We start from the raw sequence: 21935 nt of genomic DNA on the forward strand, positions 1-21935 counted from the left end.
ACGCCACCCTCACACACCTCCAGACCGCCTACAGTGTATGGCCTACCTTCAGCGACACCGCCTGGAGCCACTGCCAGCCACTGCAAAGAGGGGGAAAGCACTGAGGAGGTGTCATGTGTGCAGCCACACTACCAGGCAGAACAGAACCTTTAGGCGCACCTCCTTGCAGTGCAAAGAGTGCAAAGTTCCCCTCTGTGCTTACCCGTATTTCTTTGACTACCACAGCCTAAGTAGATTTTGAAAATAAGGGTAAGATTCTGTGAAATAATACTGAGAGTGACAGTGATAATAGTGTTTAGTTTTCTTTTACGTGCTGACAGTGACAGCCTAATGAGTGTAAATTAGTGTATGTACTTGTAAAAGCACTGACAGTGACAGTGTTTTTTGGTGTAAATAATTGTACATAGTAATAATATAAGTATTGCGAGTGACAGTCACTCCAGTGTAAGAAGATGAAAGCATATGTTCCAATTCTATGTTCTGACAGTGACAGTTTGTTGTGTAGAAAATATTATTTTTATAACACTGGACAGTGACACTGATGAATAAGGCAAAAAAAGGACAGATACAGTGAAAGTGAGTGATAGAAATGAAGTGCAAGTGGCCGACCGGAGCGAGAATAAAGTGCCTGCCGTAAGGCTGAATAAACTCGCACCGCGGTGGTATTCCTCAGTCCCGATCCACAATACTGGCAGTGACAGTGATTTTTATGGCCGTAATAGTGACAAGCGAACGTTTGCGAAGTCCTATGATGGAAAATAATGTAGTATACGTGTTTTTTGCCGTGAAAAGGCAAATGTGACAATAGTGACGGGAAGATCGCCACCGCGCTGCATGTCGGCCATGCGCTCCGTTCATTTTAGCCTTATTTTCAGTGCTTATTTACAAATACGGATTCCAAACAACCTGTACGTTGTTGTATAAAGTGTACTGTGACAGATTGAGGCTGTGGTAGAAAGAAAACCGGGTTTCTGGAGGTGTGAAAGTGAAGACTTTGTTACCCAACTTTGCAAGTCTTCACAAGTCCTTTGGTAGTCCACGAAGGCTCAACATGTGTCTCAGGAGAAAGCTGAATGTAAGTACTATATGCCATAAAAATTTTAATGCTCTAGGGTTAATCTATGATTTTTGGCAAATATTTTCCCACAGGTACTCAGACCCCGCCACAGCGGGGGGATCGGTCGTACACAGCCGCGTTTTAGGGGTTAAGTAACTGTAGTTCTGCATTGTATTGTCATACTGTCACCAAGTGTATACTTGGTGTATTTCTGCCCTTTCCTGTATTGCCATTTCTCCTTTGGCTGCCAAGATTTAGAGGTGCCAGGCTGCTCTTGTCCATACCACTGCTACCCAAAGAACCACTCTTGTTTACCATCTTGAAACAGGCAAGTTGTGACGAAAATACAAAGAAAATACATACAACTATATTGCAGTGAAATGCATGTCCACATATGGAAGGTACAGGATGAAAGTGCAGCACTTGGCTGTAGAGGGCTGGCTGCTGGCAGGACAGTCGCAAGATGGCCGCCGACAACAGAGCATTGCCTTGCACATGGCTTGTTGTTGTTGGTGCCTACTCCCATCTGGGAGCTCTTGTCCTTAAACAACATGACTTTTTTTTTCTCAGTCTCTATTGTTCATTTCTATGTTGCTCCTTATATTCATAATTACCGTACTTCTCTTCGTTTCAGTATTCTGCCTACTGTACAGTATTTGCTACCACCTGTAATTCATTTTGTTTTAGTATTTCTACTATTGATTCTCTTCCGCTAATTTCTCTTGTTATATCTTCGAGTTATTAAAGTACTGATTAATTAATAATAAGTATATTTATAAAATGATGGGGTATAGTCCAGGGTGCAAATTGTCCTCACAGGAAATCATCCATGTTTTGACGGGGAATTATCTGATGGGCGAACTGACTTGACGGTGAATTGTCTCAGAACCATATCATCGTATGCTTCATATACTGTATGAATAAATGATGATGATTTTCATTCTCTTCTTGACACATGTCACATATGATATTAGGTTAGGCTCATACTTTTTCTTATAATTTTCCTTCACTTCTAGCATTTTGGTTTGCATCAAAAATATTATCTTTGCTTGTTTTGGTTGGAGTCTCGCCCTGAGAGCATGTCACATACGATATTAGGTTAGGCTCATACTTTTTCTTATAATTTTCCTTCACTTCTAGCATTTTGGTTCGCATCAAAAATATTGTTACATCCTGTCCCACACTGCCACAGGTTCCAACAGCAGTACAGTAGTACAGGACAGGAAAAACGTTGCCCAGTGAGTGGTTCTTCCTATGGTCAGCCTTAGGTGTACAGTACACAAGATCAGCTGAGGCAAAAATAAACACTGGCTCCTTAAAGTTCACTGTCTTTATTTTCCAAGTAATTCCACTTAATGCTTTTCAATTTCACTGTTCTCACAAGCACTGGATCAATACACACTCTACTAATTGCTATTACACTTAATGCTTAACAACACTTCCCTGTTAGTACACTTAATGCTTGCCAACACTTCACTTATTACATAAGTACCGAAAATAATCTTCACTGACAGTAATTACACTTATTACACTTCACTGTCTTCTTAAGTTCCAATTATATACAAACTTCAATAACTCGTCACTGTTTGCCACTGTTTTTACAAGTACCGAAAGTACCAAACTGACTGCACTTCACACAGACTAACTTGACACTCGATTAAACTTGTAATAATCTCTACTCCATGTTATACTAAGCTTGCATTACTCTTGAAACGTCTACATTTTACGAGTATACTCTAGACGGGCAACAGTTGCCAACTCAGACACATCAAAACATGAAGAGTTGTTTCACATTACATAACACTCTAAAGCATTTACCATACGAACTTAAACTACATAATCTAACTTGCAGTCATTTCAATAAAATATTATTGAGAAAAAGCAAATTAAATAAATGTATAACTTACGAAATAACTACGCTCACAAACAGCAGGCTAACTGGCAACTCTGACTCGTACCAATAAGGGAACTACTGCACAGGAAACGCCGAGAAACTTCTCGAGCACCTAACTGGCAAATCCCCCTTCATAACAATATTATCTTTGCTTGTTTTGGTTGGAGTCTGGCACTGAGAGCACATATCACATACGATATTAGGTTAGGTTCATACTTTTTCTTTTAATTTTCCTTCACTTCTAGCATTTTGATTCGCATCAAAAATATTATCTTTGCTTGTTTTGGTTGAAGTCTTGCCCTTAGAGTATTGAAATACGCGACTTTGCATCGAAAAGTAAGGTAGGCAGACCACTCCAAAATGCATCGAAATTTGATTCATCGAATTCTAAACAGGAGAAATACACTGAGGTGGTTTGGACATGTGGAGAGAATGGAGAATGAAAGACTGACTAAGAGGGTGTATGTAGGTGAGGTGGAGGGAGGGAGAGGGAGGGGTAGACCGAGGATGAGGTGGAGGGATGGAGTTGAGAGGTATATGAGGGAGGGGGGGGTGAGTTGGGGGGAGGGGAGTCAAATGGTGGGTGACAGAGCGACTTGGAGGCGTTTTGTCTGCGGCCACCCTTTGCGGGATTAGGGCGTCGGGCTATAGATAGATAGATAGATAGTATATATATATTATATTCTTTCCTTCCATCTTCTTCTAACTTTCTTTCCTTCATTCTTTCCTCGTCCTTCTGCCTACGGGTGACTTTACATTCCCTCTTCTGTCTTTCATTCCTTCATTCTTTCCTTTTCCTTCTGCCTATGGGTGACTCTACATTGAGTGACAAGCCAAATGGTTTCCTGTACACCAAGAAGCTATTTACTACGCTAGGTGGTAACCATATTACCAAATTAGGCGCCTGGTGGTTTAGTGGGTAATTATTGTGCTCCAATTGGACTGAACCATTGAAGGTTTATAACCAAGGAATGGTTGGGGTTTATTGCTCACGTAATGCCACTTAGGGATGAGTGAGGTTGGTCACTCTCATCTTAAATGTCAGGACCAACTGCCTAGCCAAGGGCTCCTACGCTCCTCATGGGGCAACGTAGGATTGGATGATGGATGGATGGATTATGTATGTATGTATGTATGTATATATATATATATATATATATATATATATATATATATATATATATATATATATATATATATATATATATATATATATATATATATATATATATATATATATATATATATATATATACTATATATATATATATATATATATATATATATATATATATATATATATATATATATATATATATACTGTAATCATGACGGTTCCCTACATTTCTTTCATTAGGTTTTCATTCTAGCAATAACGCTAGCCTCTCCTGCTCCTCCCACACTAAACACACACCCTAGATAACAAAACTTCATTCACTGCAGGTGGCTGCCTCCCCAACTGACTCTAAATATTCTGTTGTCCACAGCCGGGATACCCCAATATAGTGTACATGAAAAATTCCTCAACCTGTATTCTACTTCTAATGTCACTGCATCTTTTGTGAACCCATCTATTGCAAGTTGTACTGTACCCATTTTTACAGAACTAGTAGATGTGAAATTCACTAAGATTTTATTAGCCATATCCAAGGTGCAGCTATTGTGATTAGGTCTGTTTCTATGTACCAGTATGTACATTCGGCATCAGAAGTGTTGTCGCTTCTCATATTTTTCTCTCCATGGACTTTGAGAACAGACTGGAAAATCTGCAGAAACCAACACTGACATGACTGATCTGTGGTACAATAAACTCAGCGTCAGTTGCTGTTGATTCTGCAGACTGATTTTGAGGTCCATGGAGAGAAAATTATTAGAGGTGACAGGACTCTTGGTGCCTATTTTACATGTTAGCAACATATTTCATGAATGCTCTGTCCAATCAGGATCAAAACTGGCACATACCTGTGTGTGGGTCTGGGAAGAAATAACCTGATTGGTGCAGACTGCTTAAAGTGCAAGGTCATGGGTGACAGTTTCAAGCTTCAGGATGTGGAAATATCTAATAAATGTCTGATCCAATCTGCATAAAAATTGGCATATAAACTCTGGTTAGGGACAGATATATGGGATTTGCTTTTGGTGGAGATTGAAGATCATGGTTACAGATCAGAGCCAAAATTTGGGCACAGTTTCACTGTGCTCTCTGAGGACCCCCTCTACGTACTCTTATTCAGTATGAAACTATGTGATCATCATCATTCAATCCTACGTTGCCCCATGAGAAGCATAGGAGCCCAGGGCTAGGCAAGTTGATCCTGACGTTTAAGACGAGAGTGACCAGCCTTACTCATCCCTGAGTGGCATTACATTAGCAATAAACCCCAACCGTCACTTGGATATAAACCTTCACCAGCTCAATCCGATCGGAGTGCCGTAACTACTCACTAAAACACCAGGCGCCAAAATCTGGTTATATGGTTACCACCCTATCTATCTATCTATCTATATACCTAGGCTGCTTCCCCCAAGGAAAGGGAGGTAGCCGAGACAGGACGACTCACTCTCCATTTACTCATCCATTCAAACACATTTATTCGCATCTTAGCCCCAAAGCGGAGAACGGACAGATCCTCACCGCATCACACCGCACAAGGGTCAACTGCGCAATGCAATCAGTGACATCCACAGCAGAGCCCGACAGCAGAACTGGTTTACCCCTGCCACATCATAACAGACCCATCCCCTTACCTGCACCTGACCTGACTAGCTGATCAGACCAAATGCGGGAGAATATCCCCTCAGGGCTGCGTCATCACTTATTCATTCACAATTTCTCTCCATTTATTTCTGTCACGCACAGCCACTCTTCCTTGCTCAACAGACATCCCTCTCGCATCCAGCGCTCTCTTCACACTGTCCATCCATCCTATTCGTGGTCTTCCTCTCAGTCTTACACCTCTCACATCAGATCTAGTTATCTTTTTCACCAATCGCTCATTATCCATTCTCTCCATATGCCCAAACCATTGCAACACCCTCTGCTCAACTCTACCAGCCATCTCCCGAACAACTCCAGTTCTCCTTCGCACTTCATCATTTCGCACTCGATCCATACGCGTCACTCCACACATACTCCTCAGACATCTCATCTTCATTACATTCAAACTTTTCCTCTCTGCTACACCCATATCCCATGTTTCAGCCCCATATAATGCAGTCGGTACCACAACACCCTCATACAGCCTTCTCTTTACATCCATTCTAAGCGAACGACATTTAAACACTTTTTTCATTCCTCCCAGCACCTTTCCTACTTCATTTATTCTAAACTTCACTTCTGCATCTAATCTTCCATCCACAGCAACATGTGACCCTAGATATTTAAAACAATCTACCTCCTCAAGCAACTCACCATTCAAAACTATATTCATCCCCCTACCATCTATCAACCTTGTACACTTCATCACTTTACTCTTATTCTCATTTACTTTCAATTTCCTCCTTTCACACACCCTTCCAAACTCCTCTACCAACTATCTCAATCTCTCCTCTGAATCAGTCACCAGTGCAGTATCATCTGCAAACAGCAGCTGCTTCAGATTCCACTCTCCTCCATCAACATTTACCAGACTCAGACCACCTAAAACTCTTGCATTCACCTCCCTTACAACACCATCCATGTAAATATTAAACAACCAAGGCGACATCACACATCCCTGTCGCAGCCCCACTCTCATGGGAAACCAATCACTCACAGCATTTCCCACTCTTACACACGCTCTACTATTTACATAAAAACTTTTCACCCCTTTTAGTAACCTACCATCAAGTCCATACAATCTTAAAACAGTCCACAAAGCCTCCCATCAATTCTATCATACGCTTTCTCTAAATCCATAAATGCCCAAAACACATCCTTGCCTTTCGCTAAATACTTTTCACACACTTGTCTCACAGCAAACACCTGATCAACGCATCCCCTCCCTCTCCTAAAGCCACACTGCTCATCACTAATCACTCCCTCTGTACCCTCTCTAACTCTCATAATTAACACTCTACCATACACTTTACCTACAACACTCAACAGACTTATACCCCTAAAGCTAGTACATTCATACTTATCACCCTTGCCTTTATACAACGGGACCACACAAGCACTTGCCCAGTCAATTGGCACCATACCTTTCTCAAAGCACACATTCAATAATCTTACTAACCAGTCAACAATAGTCACTCCACCACCCTTCAGGCATTCCACAGCACACCCATCCATACCTGCAGCTTTCCCTGTTTTCATCTCCTTTACTGCCTTCTCCACTTCCTCCTTCGTGATCAAAGAATCATTCAACTCTCCCAACACATTTATTCCTTGCACCCTTCTATCTGCCACAATCTCAGCCACCCTTTCCTCCTCTACATTTAACAATCTTTCAAAATACTCTGCCCATCTCTTCCTTACTGCATCCATCTCAATTAACATCCTTCCATCCTCTGCTTTTACTCGTTCTTCCTTCCCAGACTCTCCCTTTCGCACCCTTTTCACCTCCTTCCAAAACATTTTCTTATTCTGTTGAAAATTCTCTGTCAGCCACCTACCCCACCTCTCATCTGCTGCCACTTTAGCATCACGCACAGCTCTTCTCGCTCTATTCCTCTTTTCCTTATACCTTTCATATGACATCTCATCCTTCCTCTGCAGCCACACTTCATATGCACGTCTCTTCTCAGCCACAGCCATACTTACTTCCTCGCATCACCATTCACTTCCTTTTCTTACACCACCACCCACACGTCTCACACCACACACCTCTTCTGCATGCCCCACCACAGCACTCTTAAACAACTGTCATTCTTCCTCCACGCTGCCATTTTCCCGATCTTTCACTGCGTTCCGCTCATCTCTCAATTTCTCCTGATACTCTATCTTTTTCTCTCTTTTATCCAACTCACTCACTTTCAAAACCTCCCTGCCACACCTAACCCTCCTAGCTCTCACCCATCTCTTACCTACTCTTAACTTTCCCTCCACCAGGTAGTGGTCAGACATACCTCCACCCTCCCCTCTCAGAACTCTCACATCCAACAATCTTCCTATTACATTCCTAGACACAACCACATAGTCCATCAAGGCTCTATCAACAACCCTTCCACCCTCCTGTCTCACCCATGTATACTTATAAATATCTTTCTTCTCAAACAGCGTATTCCCAATCACCATCTCTCGCTCAACACACATCGCTATCATTCGTTCCCCATTTTCATTTCTTCCAGGCACACCATGCATACCAACTACACCTTCAACTGCTACATTTCCCACTCTAGCATTCAGATCTCCCATTATTACCACATTCACATTCGCTCCAAAACTCTGCAGACACTCATCAACATCATTCCAGAAAGACTCCCTCTCTTGTTCATCCCTTTCACTACCAGGCCCATATGCACTCACAAACACCCACAACTCACGTTCAAATTTCGCTTTCACCCACATCAGTCTTGATGACACCTCCTTCCATTCAATCACACACTGCTGTACTTCCGGACTCACTAACAAGGCCACACCTTCTCTTGCCCTTCCTCTATCAACACCTGACAATCTTCCATTCACACTTCCAAACATAGATTCCCCCTTCCCTTTCATCTTCGTTTCACTCAAAGCTAACACATCCAACTTTCTTCTCACAAACATTCTCCCAATCTCCTCCCTTTTAGCCTCAATTGTACTACATCCACGCACATTCATAGACCCAATCTTCAGGGTACGGGGATAACTCCATCCCCCATCCCTTTCTCTGGCCTGTCTCTTTTTAGGAACTAAAAAACAGAGGAGGGGGTCCCTAGTCCCCTCACCCCACCCAGCGTAGTAAATGGTTTCCTGGTGTACAGGAAACCACTTGGCTTGTCACTTAGTGTAGAGTCACCCACAGGTAGAAGGAAGAGGAAAGAATGAAGGAAAGAAAGACAGAAGAGGAAGCATGAAGTTACTCGTAGGCAGAAGGACTAGAAAAGAATAAAGGAAAGAAAGACAAAAGAGGATGAAAGGAAAGAAGGATGAAGGAGAGGAAAGGGCAGACACCCGAAAGCAGCACTACATCGAGTGAGTGGATGTGGTGCTGCTCTTGGGTGTTACATTATAAAAACACTGTCTTACTGAAATCTCTACAGTCCTGAATGAGAAAGCCCTTGCATATCCTGATAAAAATAGCTTGGTACTGGTGCGTAATTGGTGACCAGTAAGCTCTTGGGCCTGTGTGCTCAAGATTAAGTCCCAAAGGTTTTCTCTCATGAAAACAGTTGGGCTCCCATCCTTAAATGTTCTAAATTATGGCAGTCTAGCTCCATGCCTCCAAGCTCTGAAAGGGCAAAATGGGATTGGCATAAACTAGTATTTAAAATGGAAAATAAATTACCACATGAAATAACTAAAACTCTGACTTCTTGTATACTTACATCCACTCACCAGGTAACTTCCATAACCAGTCTATATGAGACTTCTACCTCAACAAACATGAGTGCCAAAGCTGTGCCTATATAATGCTGATATATAGTACAGAAAAGACTGGGATGATAAACAGTGTCATAATCCAGGTAATGGCAAGCTTGGCTCTACAAGGACCTTACACAATGGTTGGCCGATCAGTACTCTATGGCTGGGACTCTGTATCTTACCTCCACATTCTGCTTGGATGCCTGTGGAACACCTTCCAGTTCCAGGCTCTCCTCATCATCGGAGGCTGCTTCATCCTTACGCTTCCTTTTACCCTTTTCATAGAATTTGCTCTTCTTGCCCATGCTACCTTGCCTATGTCTGAAATAACAAGGTGGTATATACAGTTACAATGCTGCAACTCAAACCACAAACAAATGCCCTAAGGTACTGGTATTTCATTAAATGATTAAATTTCTGTGCCAAAATATAATCAACAACTTCCTGGTACAAATACCAGAGGTCCAGAGCAGGGGTCATTTGTGTTCACTATACTGTAATGCCTGAAAAATATTTGGTTTAGTTTAAGCAGCAGACCTTACCAACTCACTTCTTATTCTTACAGTTTGTTTTCCATATTTTTCTTATTGTTTTTCATCCACCCATCCATCACCCAATCCCATGCCACCCCATGAGGAGCACAGGAGCCCAGGGCTAAGAAAGTTGGTCCTGACATTTAAGATGTGAATGACCAGCCTCACTCATCCCAGAGAGGCAGTACGTGAGCAACAAACCCCAACCATCCCTTGGATATAAACCTACACCGGCTCAATCCGACTGGAGCACCTTAATTATCCATTAAATAAACAGGTGCCATAATTTGGTTATATGGTTCCTACCCAGCGCAGTAAATGGTTTCCTGGTGTACAGGAAACCATTTGGCTTGTCACTCAATATAGGGTCACCCTTATTATTTTTATGGTGGTAAACAACTGCTTCACAGTGATTTTGTTTCCCAATTGTTTGTCTCCATGTTTTGTTTTCCTGATGCACACTGTTTCTTGAGCGTACAGGCAGGCTCTTGCAGTAAGAATGTGAGGAGGGCGGTTCTGGTTTGCATTAATCATAATTTGCGCAGCAACATGAACCATACCCCGAATCAATCAGCATGGCAGCTCCCCCTGTTAATGAGGCAAAATTCTTCTCAGAGAGACTCCTTTGCACTCCATTTGAAGATTTACCATGGTAATAAATGTCAACAACATGGCTGATGTGTCTAGCCTCAACCCCAGAGGAGTTAGAGAAACTTCAATCACCTCCTCTGGCCCCTCACCCTCAGATATTCTCCCTCACCCTCCAGACACCTAAATAACATTGTCATTTCATGGTGAGTAAACTGTACAGCAGTTTGTACACTCTAAATACTGTAACTCTTTCTTTTGCCCAATGATGTTTGTAAAGGCGGTGTAAGTACAGTATTACAATTAATGTCTGGTATGCTCAGGAAGGAGTAAAAAATATTCAAGAGGGTCAGATGGGGGATTTGGGAATATTTTGGGACATTTCCAGACCTATTTGTCCTAATAACATGGGTTTCAATGTACCCATCTACCAGTTTCCATTTGTGCAGTGAAATCCCTAGACCCATTAACCGTGTTGCTTGGGGGAGCACTGTAGCTACTGAAAACTACTTGGCTGAAGCAGAATTCATCAGAGTTACTAATTCTGCATATCTGGTTAAGGTTAGGTATGGTTAAGTAAGGTTAGTTTAGACTGGGCTGGGTTAGGTTAGGTTAACCCTTTAACCGCGGGCATTGTTTTGCACCGACTGGCCTCTCCCGCGGGGGTTCCAGCCAAATGTAAACAAACCTTTAAACCTTAATAACTCTGCACAGAATAAAGCTAGAGCAAAAAATAAAATACCATTAGAAAGTACTAACCTTCAGCTTTGCAGTGATGTAGGTTTCATGACTTTGTGGACTTTCTCAGGACGGGAAGTGCCGTTAGAAGTGAGGGGTGTAAAATCACTATTTTATGCCCCACACACCAGTACCAAATGCCAACCACTCTCTGATAATAGTACTATAAACATATATGAACACTGCACATATGATAAACACCCACTCTGTGTTCACTGAGGTAGGTAAAAGGCACTGTAATTGCCCGCACGTCACTGCGGCATCACACGCTCACTGACACTTGATTAGCGGCGATGTTTTCATTATTTCTAACTTCTATTATATTTTACATATAATCTGGGCAATATGCATTATATTTACACTGCACTTATTACTATATTGCGTTACTGTCGCATCACAGAATTACAGCAGTGCTGCAGATTTTCTTATTACCATATCACTTATATACTGGCCATATTTACATAATTTTCTAGGTAAAATATCTCTTATTACTATATTATACAATTATTGGTAAAGCACGTCACTGTCACATCACAGAATCACAGCAGTGCCGCAGATTTTCTATTACAATATCAATTATTATACTGGTCAATATTTACATTGTTTTCTAGGCAAAATATCCCTTATTACTACATTATCCCTTATACAATTATTGGTAAAGCATGTCACAGTTGCATCACAGAATCACAGCAGTGCCGCAGATTTTCTATTACAATATCAATTATAATATTGGTCAATATTTACATTGTTTTCTAGGCAAAATATCCCTTATTACTGTACTACATTATCCCTTATACAATTATTGGTAAAGCACGTCACTGTCGCATCACTGTATATCACTGTCACTGTCAGTATTTACTCAGAGAGTGGTACTCGGCAAAGCACGGAGTCACACAGAGAGCGTCTTGGCATTCCTGGCACTGGTGTGTGCTCATTTTTCTTGCCCGAGGCCTCCGTGTGGTGTTATGACACACTCTGCAGCGGCCATGTGACAACCTGACGCCTGCGGTGAGAGGCAATTTCACAAGCTGGTGCCGGCTCATGTAATTGCGGCACTCAAGACGGTCGGGTTGTGTGTCAGAGTGTCGCCTTGGGACCAATGCCGTCACCTGACCAAATCGTGCAAGCAGCTGCTGCACGACAGTCTTGGAGAACTGTCTCAAGGATGGTTGCCTTATGCCCCCAACTTGTGTCTTGTAGAGGAGGAAGGCATTGAGCATGCACAAATCGAGCATGTGGAGGCAAGCCTTCCTGTACCATCAGGTGTTTCTCCTGAGACAGTCTATCTTGCCAAACATCATGTCCGACTTATCAACAAGTCTCATGTTGATATTATAGTCAATGACGGCATCGGGCTTCATGATTGGCTCTCCCGTCCTGTAGCTGACCTTCCCAGTTCTCTGCAGTTCTCCCTTGTGGATGGTGCTGAGCATATTCACGACCTTCTTGTCATGCCACCTGATCGCCAGAAGCTTGTCAGACTTCTTCAGGTGCACATCTCCCTTGGATGAGGATGATGCTTCAGGGAGACTTGGCCACTCTTTCCTGTGGTTCCGTACAGTGCCAACAGTGTCGAGGCCGTGTTCAGCCAGGTATTTGGCGAGTTTCGGTGCTGTGTAGTAATTGCCTGTGTACAGCACATGATTCCCACCAAAATACCTCTCCATCAGCACTTTTACTACGGAGTCAGAGAAGCCAAAGGGGTCTTTCCTGCCCACGTCCACTGTGCTTGCAGAGTAGATAATGAAATCAAGGATATACCCTGTCTCACAGTCACACAGCACAAAGAACTTTATCCCAAAGAGGTGGCGTATGCTGGGGATGTACTGCATGAATTTGAGACGTCCTCTGAACAATACCAGGGATTCATCTATGACGACTTTTTGCATAGGACGGAAAAATCGCATAAATCAATCCCTAATCCTGTTGAGGAAATCCTTCACTTTCCACAAAGGGTCAGTTTGGGACGGGTTTTCATTGTCGGTGAAGTGCAGGTATCCTAGCAGCTGTCGGAACCGATCTCATGACATGTATTTGCCGAATGTTGGGATTGAAGTGATGTCATCAACCAGCTAGTACTCCTCCAACTCATGTCTCTTCATATGGGGCATCAAGAACATGAGAGCAAAGAACACATACAGTTCTCTGATACCGACAGGCAACCACGACGCTTGCTTTGGTGAGCCAATAGGTCCCAGCCCTTCTGTTGCACACTGAGCTGCATACCTATTGGTCTCATTGCTGACAAATTGCACGATTTCGTCATCCATGAAGGCCAGGAAGTAGTCCACAAAGTCATCTCCTTCGTTGCATGGGAAGGCAGGCTGTATTCCCGTGTTTGTCATGTCAAACGGCGGATTGTGTGGCTGAAAATCAGCACCGTCAGACCAAACAAATGCATCCACTTTCCCGGTGCGTGGTTCAGTGGCAGTGGCAGGTCGCATTGCACTCTTTTCCCGGTGAGAAGGAGTTGAGGTGGAGGCAATGGGTGAGGCAGGAGGTGAGGCAGGAGGTGAGCGGGAGGGGGGTGAGTGGGGGGATGGTGAGTGGGGGGGTGGCGAGGGTGAGGGAGCTGGGCGGGGGGCAGGCGGGGGGGTTACTGACCTGGTGTGTGGTGAAATCTGACCCTTTCTTCCCCGCTTATCACCTCGCTTATCACCCCGCTTTGCCCTCCTGATGCCATGCATCCCCTTTGTTCTAGGCCGGCCTGCCCTGCTTACCCTGCCTGCACGGCCTGCCTTCCCTCGCTGTGCAGGCTTTGGGAATTCATATTCCTCAGATGATGTAGACTGAGGAGAGGGCGCGGCAGAAGATGAAGATGCTGTGACGGCAATAGGGCTAGGGGAACGGGAAAGTGGTGGGAAATGCTTGCTAGGGCCGGGTGTAGGAGACGTAAGTTTCTGCTTCACTCCCTTCCCAAGTGCTACACCCATTTTCCCCATGGGCGCCTTCCCTTTCCCAGAGTAAGTTGTGGGCGGTGGGGGGGAGACAACATGTTCACTTTCATCACTGTCACTGTCAATCATAAACAGTTCACCACCAATCACTGCATAGTCATCACTACTTGCGGTAAGTGTATCACTCTCACTGCCACAATCCAGAGTTGTACTTACAGTTTTATCCAGCTCTGTCCTAATTTCTGGGGTGCTCAACCCCTTCTGCCTCGCCGTCGGCAGTTCCTTCTTCGGTGTAGAGGTCGAAGGCACACTAGCACTAGGAATTTCCAAGGAGGAAGCGAGTGATGATGACTCGGGATGGAGCGCCATTATCACGCACAGAGCTGGACAGATACTGACTGATGCGTGTCAGGGCAGGGGTGGGGGGGGCCCCTGGGGGGTGGGAGGAGGGAGGTGTGGGAGGGCTGGCGTGAAAGAACTCGACAGCTACTCTTGCGTGAAACAATTTGCGCACAGGAAAAACACACAGTGTTCAAAATATTCACGAACATTCCAGAATGACACCCGCGGTTTGGTCCAGTTTTTTCAATATCATTCTGGAATGACACCCGCGGTTAAAGGGTTAAACTGTACTGTTAGGTTAAAGAATTTAGCTTGGGTAAGGCTGTTATGAAAGTATTGGGTTAGGCTAGAAATAAAAATTTTAGATGACTGAAGTATGTTTAGAAAGTCACCAGTATGACTGAGAAACAAACACAAGCGAATCGGAATGAACATTGACAAAAAGAACATGGGAAAAAAAATCTCCAGTAAACAATCATTTACCACCTTAAAAATTATTACAAAAATACAGAAAACAACCAGGGAAAAGAAGAAGTTAATTGGTAAGGTAGGATATTTCTGCAACTGTATGTTTATCTAATGCCTAAATATACTGATATGACCCTACAGCATTCAACTTCATCTGATGATGACACAAGCAACCAATAAAACTGCCATAACAAAGAATGTGACTCAGCAGCAGTAAGACCTGAACAAAGTCTGCATAACATCCATCATGATAGACAACAAATCACCAGTTAATTAATACATGCCAAGGATCTGGGTGTTCATACTTATGATCCATTACGGTCAATTATCTTAAGGAAAATATAGTGGTTTCTCGAATTTCAATGGGCATGGGTACCAAAAAATCATCACGAAATTCAAACCATCAAAATTTAAACTGAACTTCTTATGGGAAAAATTAGTTTGGGTCCGGTGCCTCCGAACCTAACTATGTAAAACCATGATTTTTTGCCCACATCCTCCGTAAACTTTATGAACTATAATTGTGGTTAAGTAACTGTAGTTCCGCATTACATTGCCATACTGTCAGCAAGTGTATACTTGGTGTATTTCTGCCCTTTCCTGTGTTGCCATTTCTCCTTTGGCTGCGAAGATTTAGAGGTGCCAGGCTGCTCTTGTCCATTACCATTGCTACCCGAAGAACCACTCTTGCTTGCCATCTCGAAACAGGTAAGTTGTGACGAAAATACAATGAAAATACATACAACTATATTGCAGTGAAATGCATGTCCACATGTGGAAGGTACAGGCTGAAAGTGCAGCACTTGGCTGTAGAAGGCTGGCTGCAGGCAGGACAGTCACAAGATGGCCGCCGACAACAGAACATCACCTTGCATATGGCTTGTAGTTATTGGTGCCTACCCCCATCCGGGAGCTCTTGCCCTTAAACAACACGACTTTGTTTTTTTTTTTCTCAGTCTCTGTTGTTCATTTCTGTGTTGCTCCTTATATTCATAATTACTGTACTTCTCTTCATCTCACTATTCTGCCTGCTGTATTTGCTGCCACCTGTAATTGATTTTGTTTTAGTATTTCTATTATTAATTCTTTTCCTTATATTTCTCGTGTTATATCTTCGAGTTATTAAAGTACTGATTAGTTAATAATACAGTAACCTCTCAAATAACGCAAGGGTTAGGTTCCTGGAGAGGTCGCGTTAGTTAAAAATGCATTATTTAAACATAATTTTCCCATAAGAAACAATGGTATCATTGGGGGTTACGTTTCTGGACTCTGGGAAAGTCTACCAGTTTGAAGAGTTATGCTACTCTAAACTTAAAAGCAACAATATTATTTTGAAACCAAATCCACGTAAAAAACAAAAAACAGTATATTTGGGGAGAAATAAACAACATTTGGGCCCTAGTTAGGCCTAAGCTTTGTTTACTTCTCCCCAAATACAGTTTTCGTTTATTACGTGGATTTTCTCTCAATTCTGCTTCATTCACGGCATTGTGAAAGTTCCTAAACATTGTTAATGCATTAGTAGGTTATAAAAACACTACAGTAAAAGCAAAATTTTCATTACAGTAAGTAGGTCACAAACAATAACAACAGTCTCACTTCATCTATGCATCACTCGTCGTCAGCCGCTGTCCCTCCCCGCCCCGCTCCCCCACCTCCCGCCGCTCCCTACCCTAAATTTGTTGTCCCTCCACGTTCTGCTGTCCTTCATCTTCCTCTGACTCCTGTGCTACTGGTGATGAAGATAACTCCCTTAAGTTTTCTGTCATCTTCATAAAGAACTGCTCTATCTTGGTCTGAGTGGTTTTCTTCTTTCTGTTCTGGAGCATCAAGTTGTAACAATTTAGATCTGCCATCACTTTCCTGGTCAAATTTTGTCCAAAAATGAGCCAATTTGCTCAGAATGGGGCCAAACTTCATTTTCGAATATTATAGTTCGAATAAAACATGTTTAAACAACAGGCAAATAAAAAAATGTATTTATACATAAACTGCCACACACGGTCTATCAGGTCGGGACTGTCCAAGGCCCGCATGGCTAATTTGAAACCATCACGTATGTGTAAAGTCGCGTTAAATTGAGAAACCCTTGTTAGTTAAACATACCTCCTTAAACAGGTGAGGAAAACGCGTTTTTTAAACTCACGTTAGTTGAGAGGTTACTGTACTGTAAGTATATTTATAGAATGACAGGGAATAGTCCAGGGTGCGAATTGTCTTGACGGGAAATCGTCCATGTTTTGACGGGGAATTACCTGATGGCGAATTGTCTCGGAACCTTATCATCATGTGCTCCACGTGTCACATACAATATTAGGTTAGGCTCATACTTTTTCTTATAATTTTCCTTCACTTCTAGCATTTTGGTTCGCATCAAAAATATTATTTTTGTTTGTTTTGGTTGGAGTCTGGCCCTGAGAGCACATATCACATACGATATTAGGTTAGGCTCATACTTTTTCCTTTAATTTTGCTTCACTTTAGCATTTTGGTTTGCATCAAAAATATTATCTTTGCTTGTTTTGGTTGGAGTCTGGCCCTGAGAGCATTGAAATGTGTGACCTTGCATTGAAATGTGAGGTAGGCAGCCCACTCCAAAATGCATCGAAATTTGATTAATCGAACTTTAAACTGTAGAAATTCGAGAAACCACTGTATGATCATCTTGCAAATGGGGTTAAATTAGCATAGCACATACCGTAGCTATTTTAAGATATACAGAATCAGTACAAGCTGAATCAGTCAGAGAAAGTTACATCATCCATTCCCAACCCTGACAATCTTTGGTCCTAACCTTGGTAGTGTACCTGTAATGCCTGAAGCGTTATTTATACGCATTACACATATGTAGATGTAAGGAAATTGGAAAGGTTACAGGAGGATGAGGAAAATGCAGAATATATGAGAGAAGTGAGAGAACGATTGGGTAAATATGAATTGGAGCAGATGGGGGATGCGGAAAGTGTGTGCAACATAATCAAAGAGGAAATATGTGCAACATGTGAGGTGGTGTGTGGAGTGAAGAGAAGACGAAAGGGGGTGCGAGGAACAGCATGGTGGAATGAAGAGGTGAGACAGGCTGTGGCACAAAAGAAGAAAGCATATAATGAACGGATGAGAAGTAGGGGCGTGGAAGAAGTCAAGAGATGAAAGAAAAAGTTATATGTAGAAAGGAAGAGAGAGGTGAAAAGATTAGTAAGAGAGAGTAAGAAGACAGTGGATGAGGAATTTGGAAGGAATCTGAGTGTAAAGTGGAGGGAATGTAAGAAAATGTTCTGGAAAGAGGTAAAGAGAGTCAGACAAAGTGGCAATGAAATTAGTAGGGGAGTGAAAGATAAAAATGGTAGATTACTAGTTGAAAAGGGAGAAAAAGTGAGCAGATGGAGAGAACACTTTAATGAACTGTTGAACATAGAGAATGAAAGTAATGCGAGTACAGTATAAGTGGCTGGGGAATGGCTGGAGGAAGGAGGAAGGTGAGAGGACAGGAATGGATCAGTAGGATGGAAGCTGTGGACGTATTGAAGTCAAAATGGGGAAAGCCCCAGGAATTGATGGAATGTGTGGTGAAATGCTGAAGCATGGGGGAGAGATAGTAGTAGAATGGATGTGGATGTGCAGATTGGCCTGGGAGGAAGGTTGGAAGTCAGGTATAATTATTCCCTTGTACAAAGGGAAAGGGGAAAAAGAAGTGAGTGGTAATCATAAGGGAATTTGTCTTCTTAGTGTAATAGGAAAACTATACGGTGGGATACCTATTGACAGAGTTAGGGAAATAACAGAGGAATTAGTTGGAGAAGAACAGGGAGGCTTTACGAAAGGAAGTGGTTGTGTAGATCAGATATTCACTCTGAGATCTTTAGTGGAAAAGTGTCTAGAGAAGGGAAAGAAGTTGTATGCGGCTTTCATGGATTTGGAGAAAGCATATGACAGGGTGGACAGACAAGGATTATGGAAAGTACTAAGAATATATGGAGTAGATGGGAAGTTGATGAATGTTGTGAAGAGTATGCATGAGGGTGCTAAGGCTGCACTGTGTGTGGATAGTGAACTGAGTGAGTTTTTCTATTTGAAGGTTGGGTTGAAACAGGGATGTGTCATGTGTCCATGGCTGTTCAATCTGTATATGGATGGGGTTATAAAAAAAGAGATACAAGGTAGGGCAGTGGATGTTGGAGTGGCCCTAATGAGAGAGGCAGTGTTTGGGAACTCCCTGTACTGCTATTTGCAGATGATAGTGTTGTTAAATGAAGATGAAGGGGAGCTGCAAGGCTTGGTGAAAGAGTTTGGGAGAGTGTGTAAGGAACGGAATTTAAAGGTGAATGCAGGGAAGAGAAAAGTTATGGTCTTCGAGAGAGGTGAAGTCAGTGAATGTACAGTGAGGCTGGATCACGAGGATATGGAAAATGTGAGTACGTTTAAGTACTTGGGTAGTGTGATGAGTAAGGATGGAAGCTTGGAGGGTGAAGTGCTTGAAAGGGTGCAACAAGGAAGAAAGGTTGCTGGTTCCTTGAAGGGAGTACTAAGAAATAGGGAAATGCACATGGAAGTGAAAAAGTTATTACATGACAGTAAGCAACGTTGGGTCTGGTTAGTACTTGGGTGGGTGACCACCTGGGAACACCAGATGCTGTTGACATCCCTACGTGTCAAGTGGGGTTGGTGGAGGATTAGTGCCCCTCCCTGTAAAACAATTAACTCTAAGCCGTTGGCCACCCCGTTTGGGATACATGGCGTCTGGCAATGAATGAATGAATGAATTGTGATCCCAACTATGATGTATGGAAGTGAAGCTTGGACGTTGTTGGAGGGACACAAGTCAAGAGTGAGAGCAGTGGAAATGAGTTATTTGAGAGGAGCGTGTGAAGTCACATGGAGAGACAGACTGACAAATGAGGATGTGAATGAACACTGTGGTGTGGATGTGGATGTGATAGGAAGCATTAGGAGATATGCACTGAGGTGGTTTGGCCATGTGGAGAGATGGAGAGTGAGAGACTGATGAAGAGAGTGTATGTGAGTGAGGTGGAGGGGGAGAGAGGGAGGGGAAGGCCAAGGATGAGGTGGAGGGATGGAGTGGAGAGGTATAGGCTATGAGGGCTGTGCACTGTGCACTAAGGGCAGTGTGTCCAAGCTGTAAACAGGCCAATGCAGTGTCCAGGTCATGGCTGGAGGAGTGAGCCCAAGGTTGTGGGGTAGATGAAGAATGATACCAGTATGCAAAGACTTGGGCTGCAAAGTAAGTCAGGGATGTCAGCAGTCCAGGAGCTGAACAGTGTGTTACAGGTGTGTGATGAGAAGGGGGAAAAGTCAAGAGGATAGAATTCAGTGTCATTTATGTCATGTGCCAGTGTGGGCCACAGCATCAACTAGGGAATTGCCATGGATACCAGTGTAAGAAGGGACACACTGAAAGTGTACTGTGAAACCTCGGGCATGAAGAAGAACAGAGTGAGAGTTGGAGACAAGTTTATGATGAAAGGACAGGCGCCTGGAGTATAAGAGGGTTAGGGAAGATTGAGAATTGGAAAAAATAATGACTGTCTTGGGGTGGAAGTGAATCTCTGATAAGCGCCAAGGTGCCATGGATGGCAAAAAGCTCAGCAGCAAGGATAGAGTGAAACCCATCTAGTTTCCATGTTCTACACAGGGAAAAGGAAGGGACAAAGATTGCTGCCATAGTGGAGGGAGGGGAGGAGATATGAGAGCCATCCATAAAAATCTGAAAATAGTTAGCGTAATGAAGGGACACTAACTCACCAAAGAGAGGTAAAGCATTGGGACCGTCTATGGACTTGGTATACGGGGCGTGAAAGTTCAAATGAAAAAAGGAGGGGAGAGGGAACCAACGGAGAATTGGAAAGACAGAAGACAAGGGGAAAGGACAAGGCAGAGGCAAGGACAATCATGAGAAGAACTGCAAGGCATAGATGAGGAACAGAACACGGAAACATAAAGGCCAGGATGGCTCTTCATAGGAGATACTGGGATGAGGGTAGAGGACAGCCAAGGGATGGGAAGGGGAAAAGAAGAAACTTCAGTACAGGAACAAGCAATCTTTGAACACTCACCATCACTCCAGGGGAAACACATTTGCCTCTGCATGCATTGCAGGAGCCTGCGAGGAGCAGAGTGTTCCAAGTGCTAACAGGAGGGCAGAGTTTTGGATTACATCAAGCTTACGCAAAAGGGAGGAGGAGGGAAAGGGAAATGTTCTCCCGAGCTGGATCTTATTAGATTATATAGCCCTGTTAGATGACAGGAGGACGCTACCCCTCTCGGTATGGCAGCTACCAGGCGTGGTTTGAACTCACGACTCCCCGGTCCTGAGTCTGATCCTCTACCACTGAGCCACCTTGCTCCCAAGGGGGGGGGGGAGGTAGATCCATATATAGCTTACCATTTAGCTTACCAAGGCCACCCCAAAGCTAGTCTCGATGAGGTGGTCAGTTTAGGATCAGGGCATTAACCCCTAAAACGCGGCTGTGTACAGTCGTTTTCCCCCTGAGTGGCGGGGTTATATCGCGGTCTGAGTACCTGTAGGAAAATATTCGCCAAATATCAGAGATTAACCCTAGAACATTATACTTGGTATGGCAGATAGTACTTACATTCAGCTTTCTCCAGAGACAGGTGTTGAGCCTTCGTGGACTACCCAAGGACTTGTGGAGACTTGCAAAAGTTGGGTAACCAAATCTTCACTTTCACACCTCCAGCAACCCGGTTTCCCCTCTACCACAGCCTCATTCTGTCACAGTAAACTTTATACTACAACGTAAAGGTAGTTAGGAATCCGTATTTGTACAATAAGCACTGAAAATAAGGCTAAAATCGACAGAGCATACGGCCGACATGCACTGTGGCGGCGGTCTTCCCGTCCCTCAACAAACATTTCCATTTTCACAGCTAAAAACATGTATACTACATT

General features: G+C 43.1%; 1 protein-coding gene across 1 annotated transcript in view; it reads right to left on the reverse strand.

Annotated features, from left to right (window-relative positions):
• hay (ATP-dependent DNA helicase hay) overlaps positions 1 to 9743 on the reverse strand; it is a 28584-nt gene extending 18841 nt beyond the window's left edge. Inside the window, exon 1 of the mRNA XM_080281137.1 lies at positions 9621 to 9743. Coding sequence (XP_080137263.1) covers positions 9621 to 9743 — 123 coding nt within the window. The remainder of the gene's footprint in view (positions 1 to 9620) is intronic.
• Between the last annotated feature and the right edge of the window lie 12192 nt (positions 9744 to 21935).

The sequence above is a fragment of the Coenobita brevimanus genome, chromosome 87 (genome assembly GCF_032717465.1).
Source record: "Coenobita brevimanus isolate Jiangsu-jjx chromosome 87, ASM3271746v2, whole genome shotgun sequence".
NCBI lineage: Eukaryota > Metazoa > Arthropoda > Malacostraca > Decapoda > Coenobitidae > Coenobita > Coenobita brevimanus.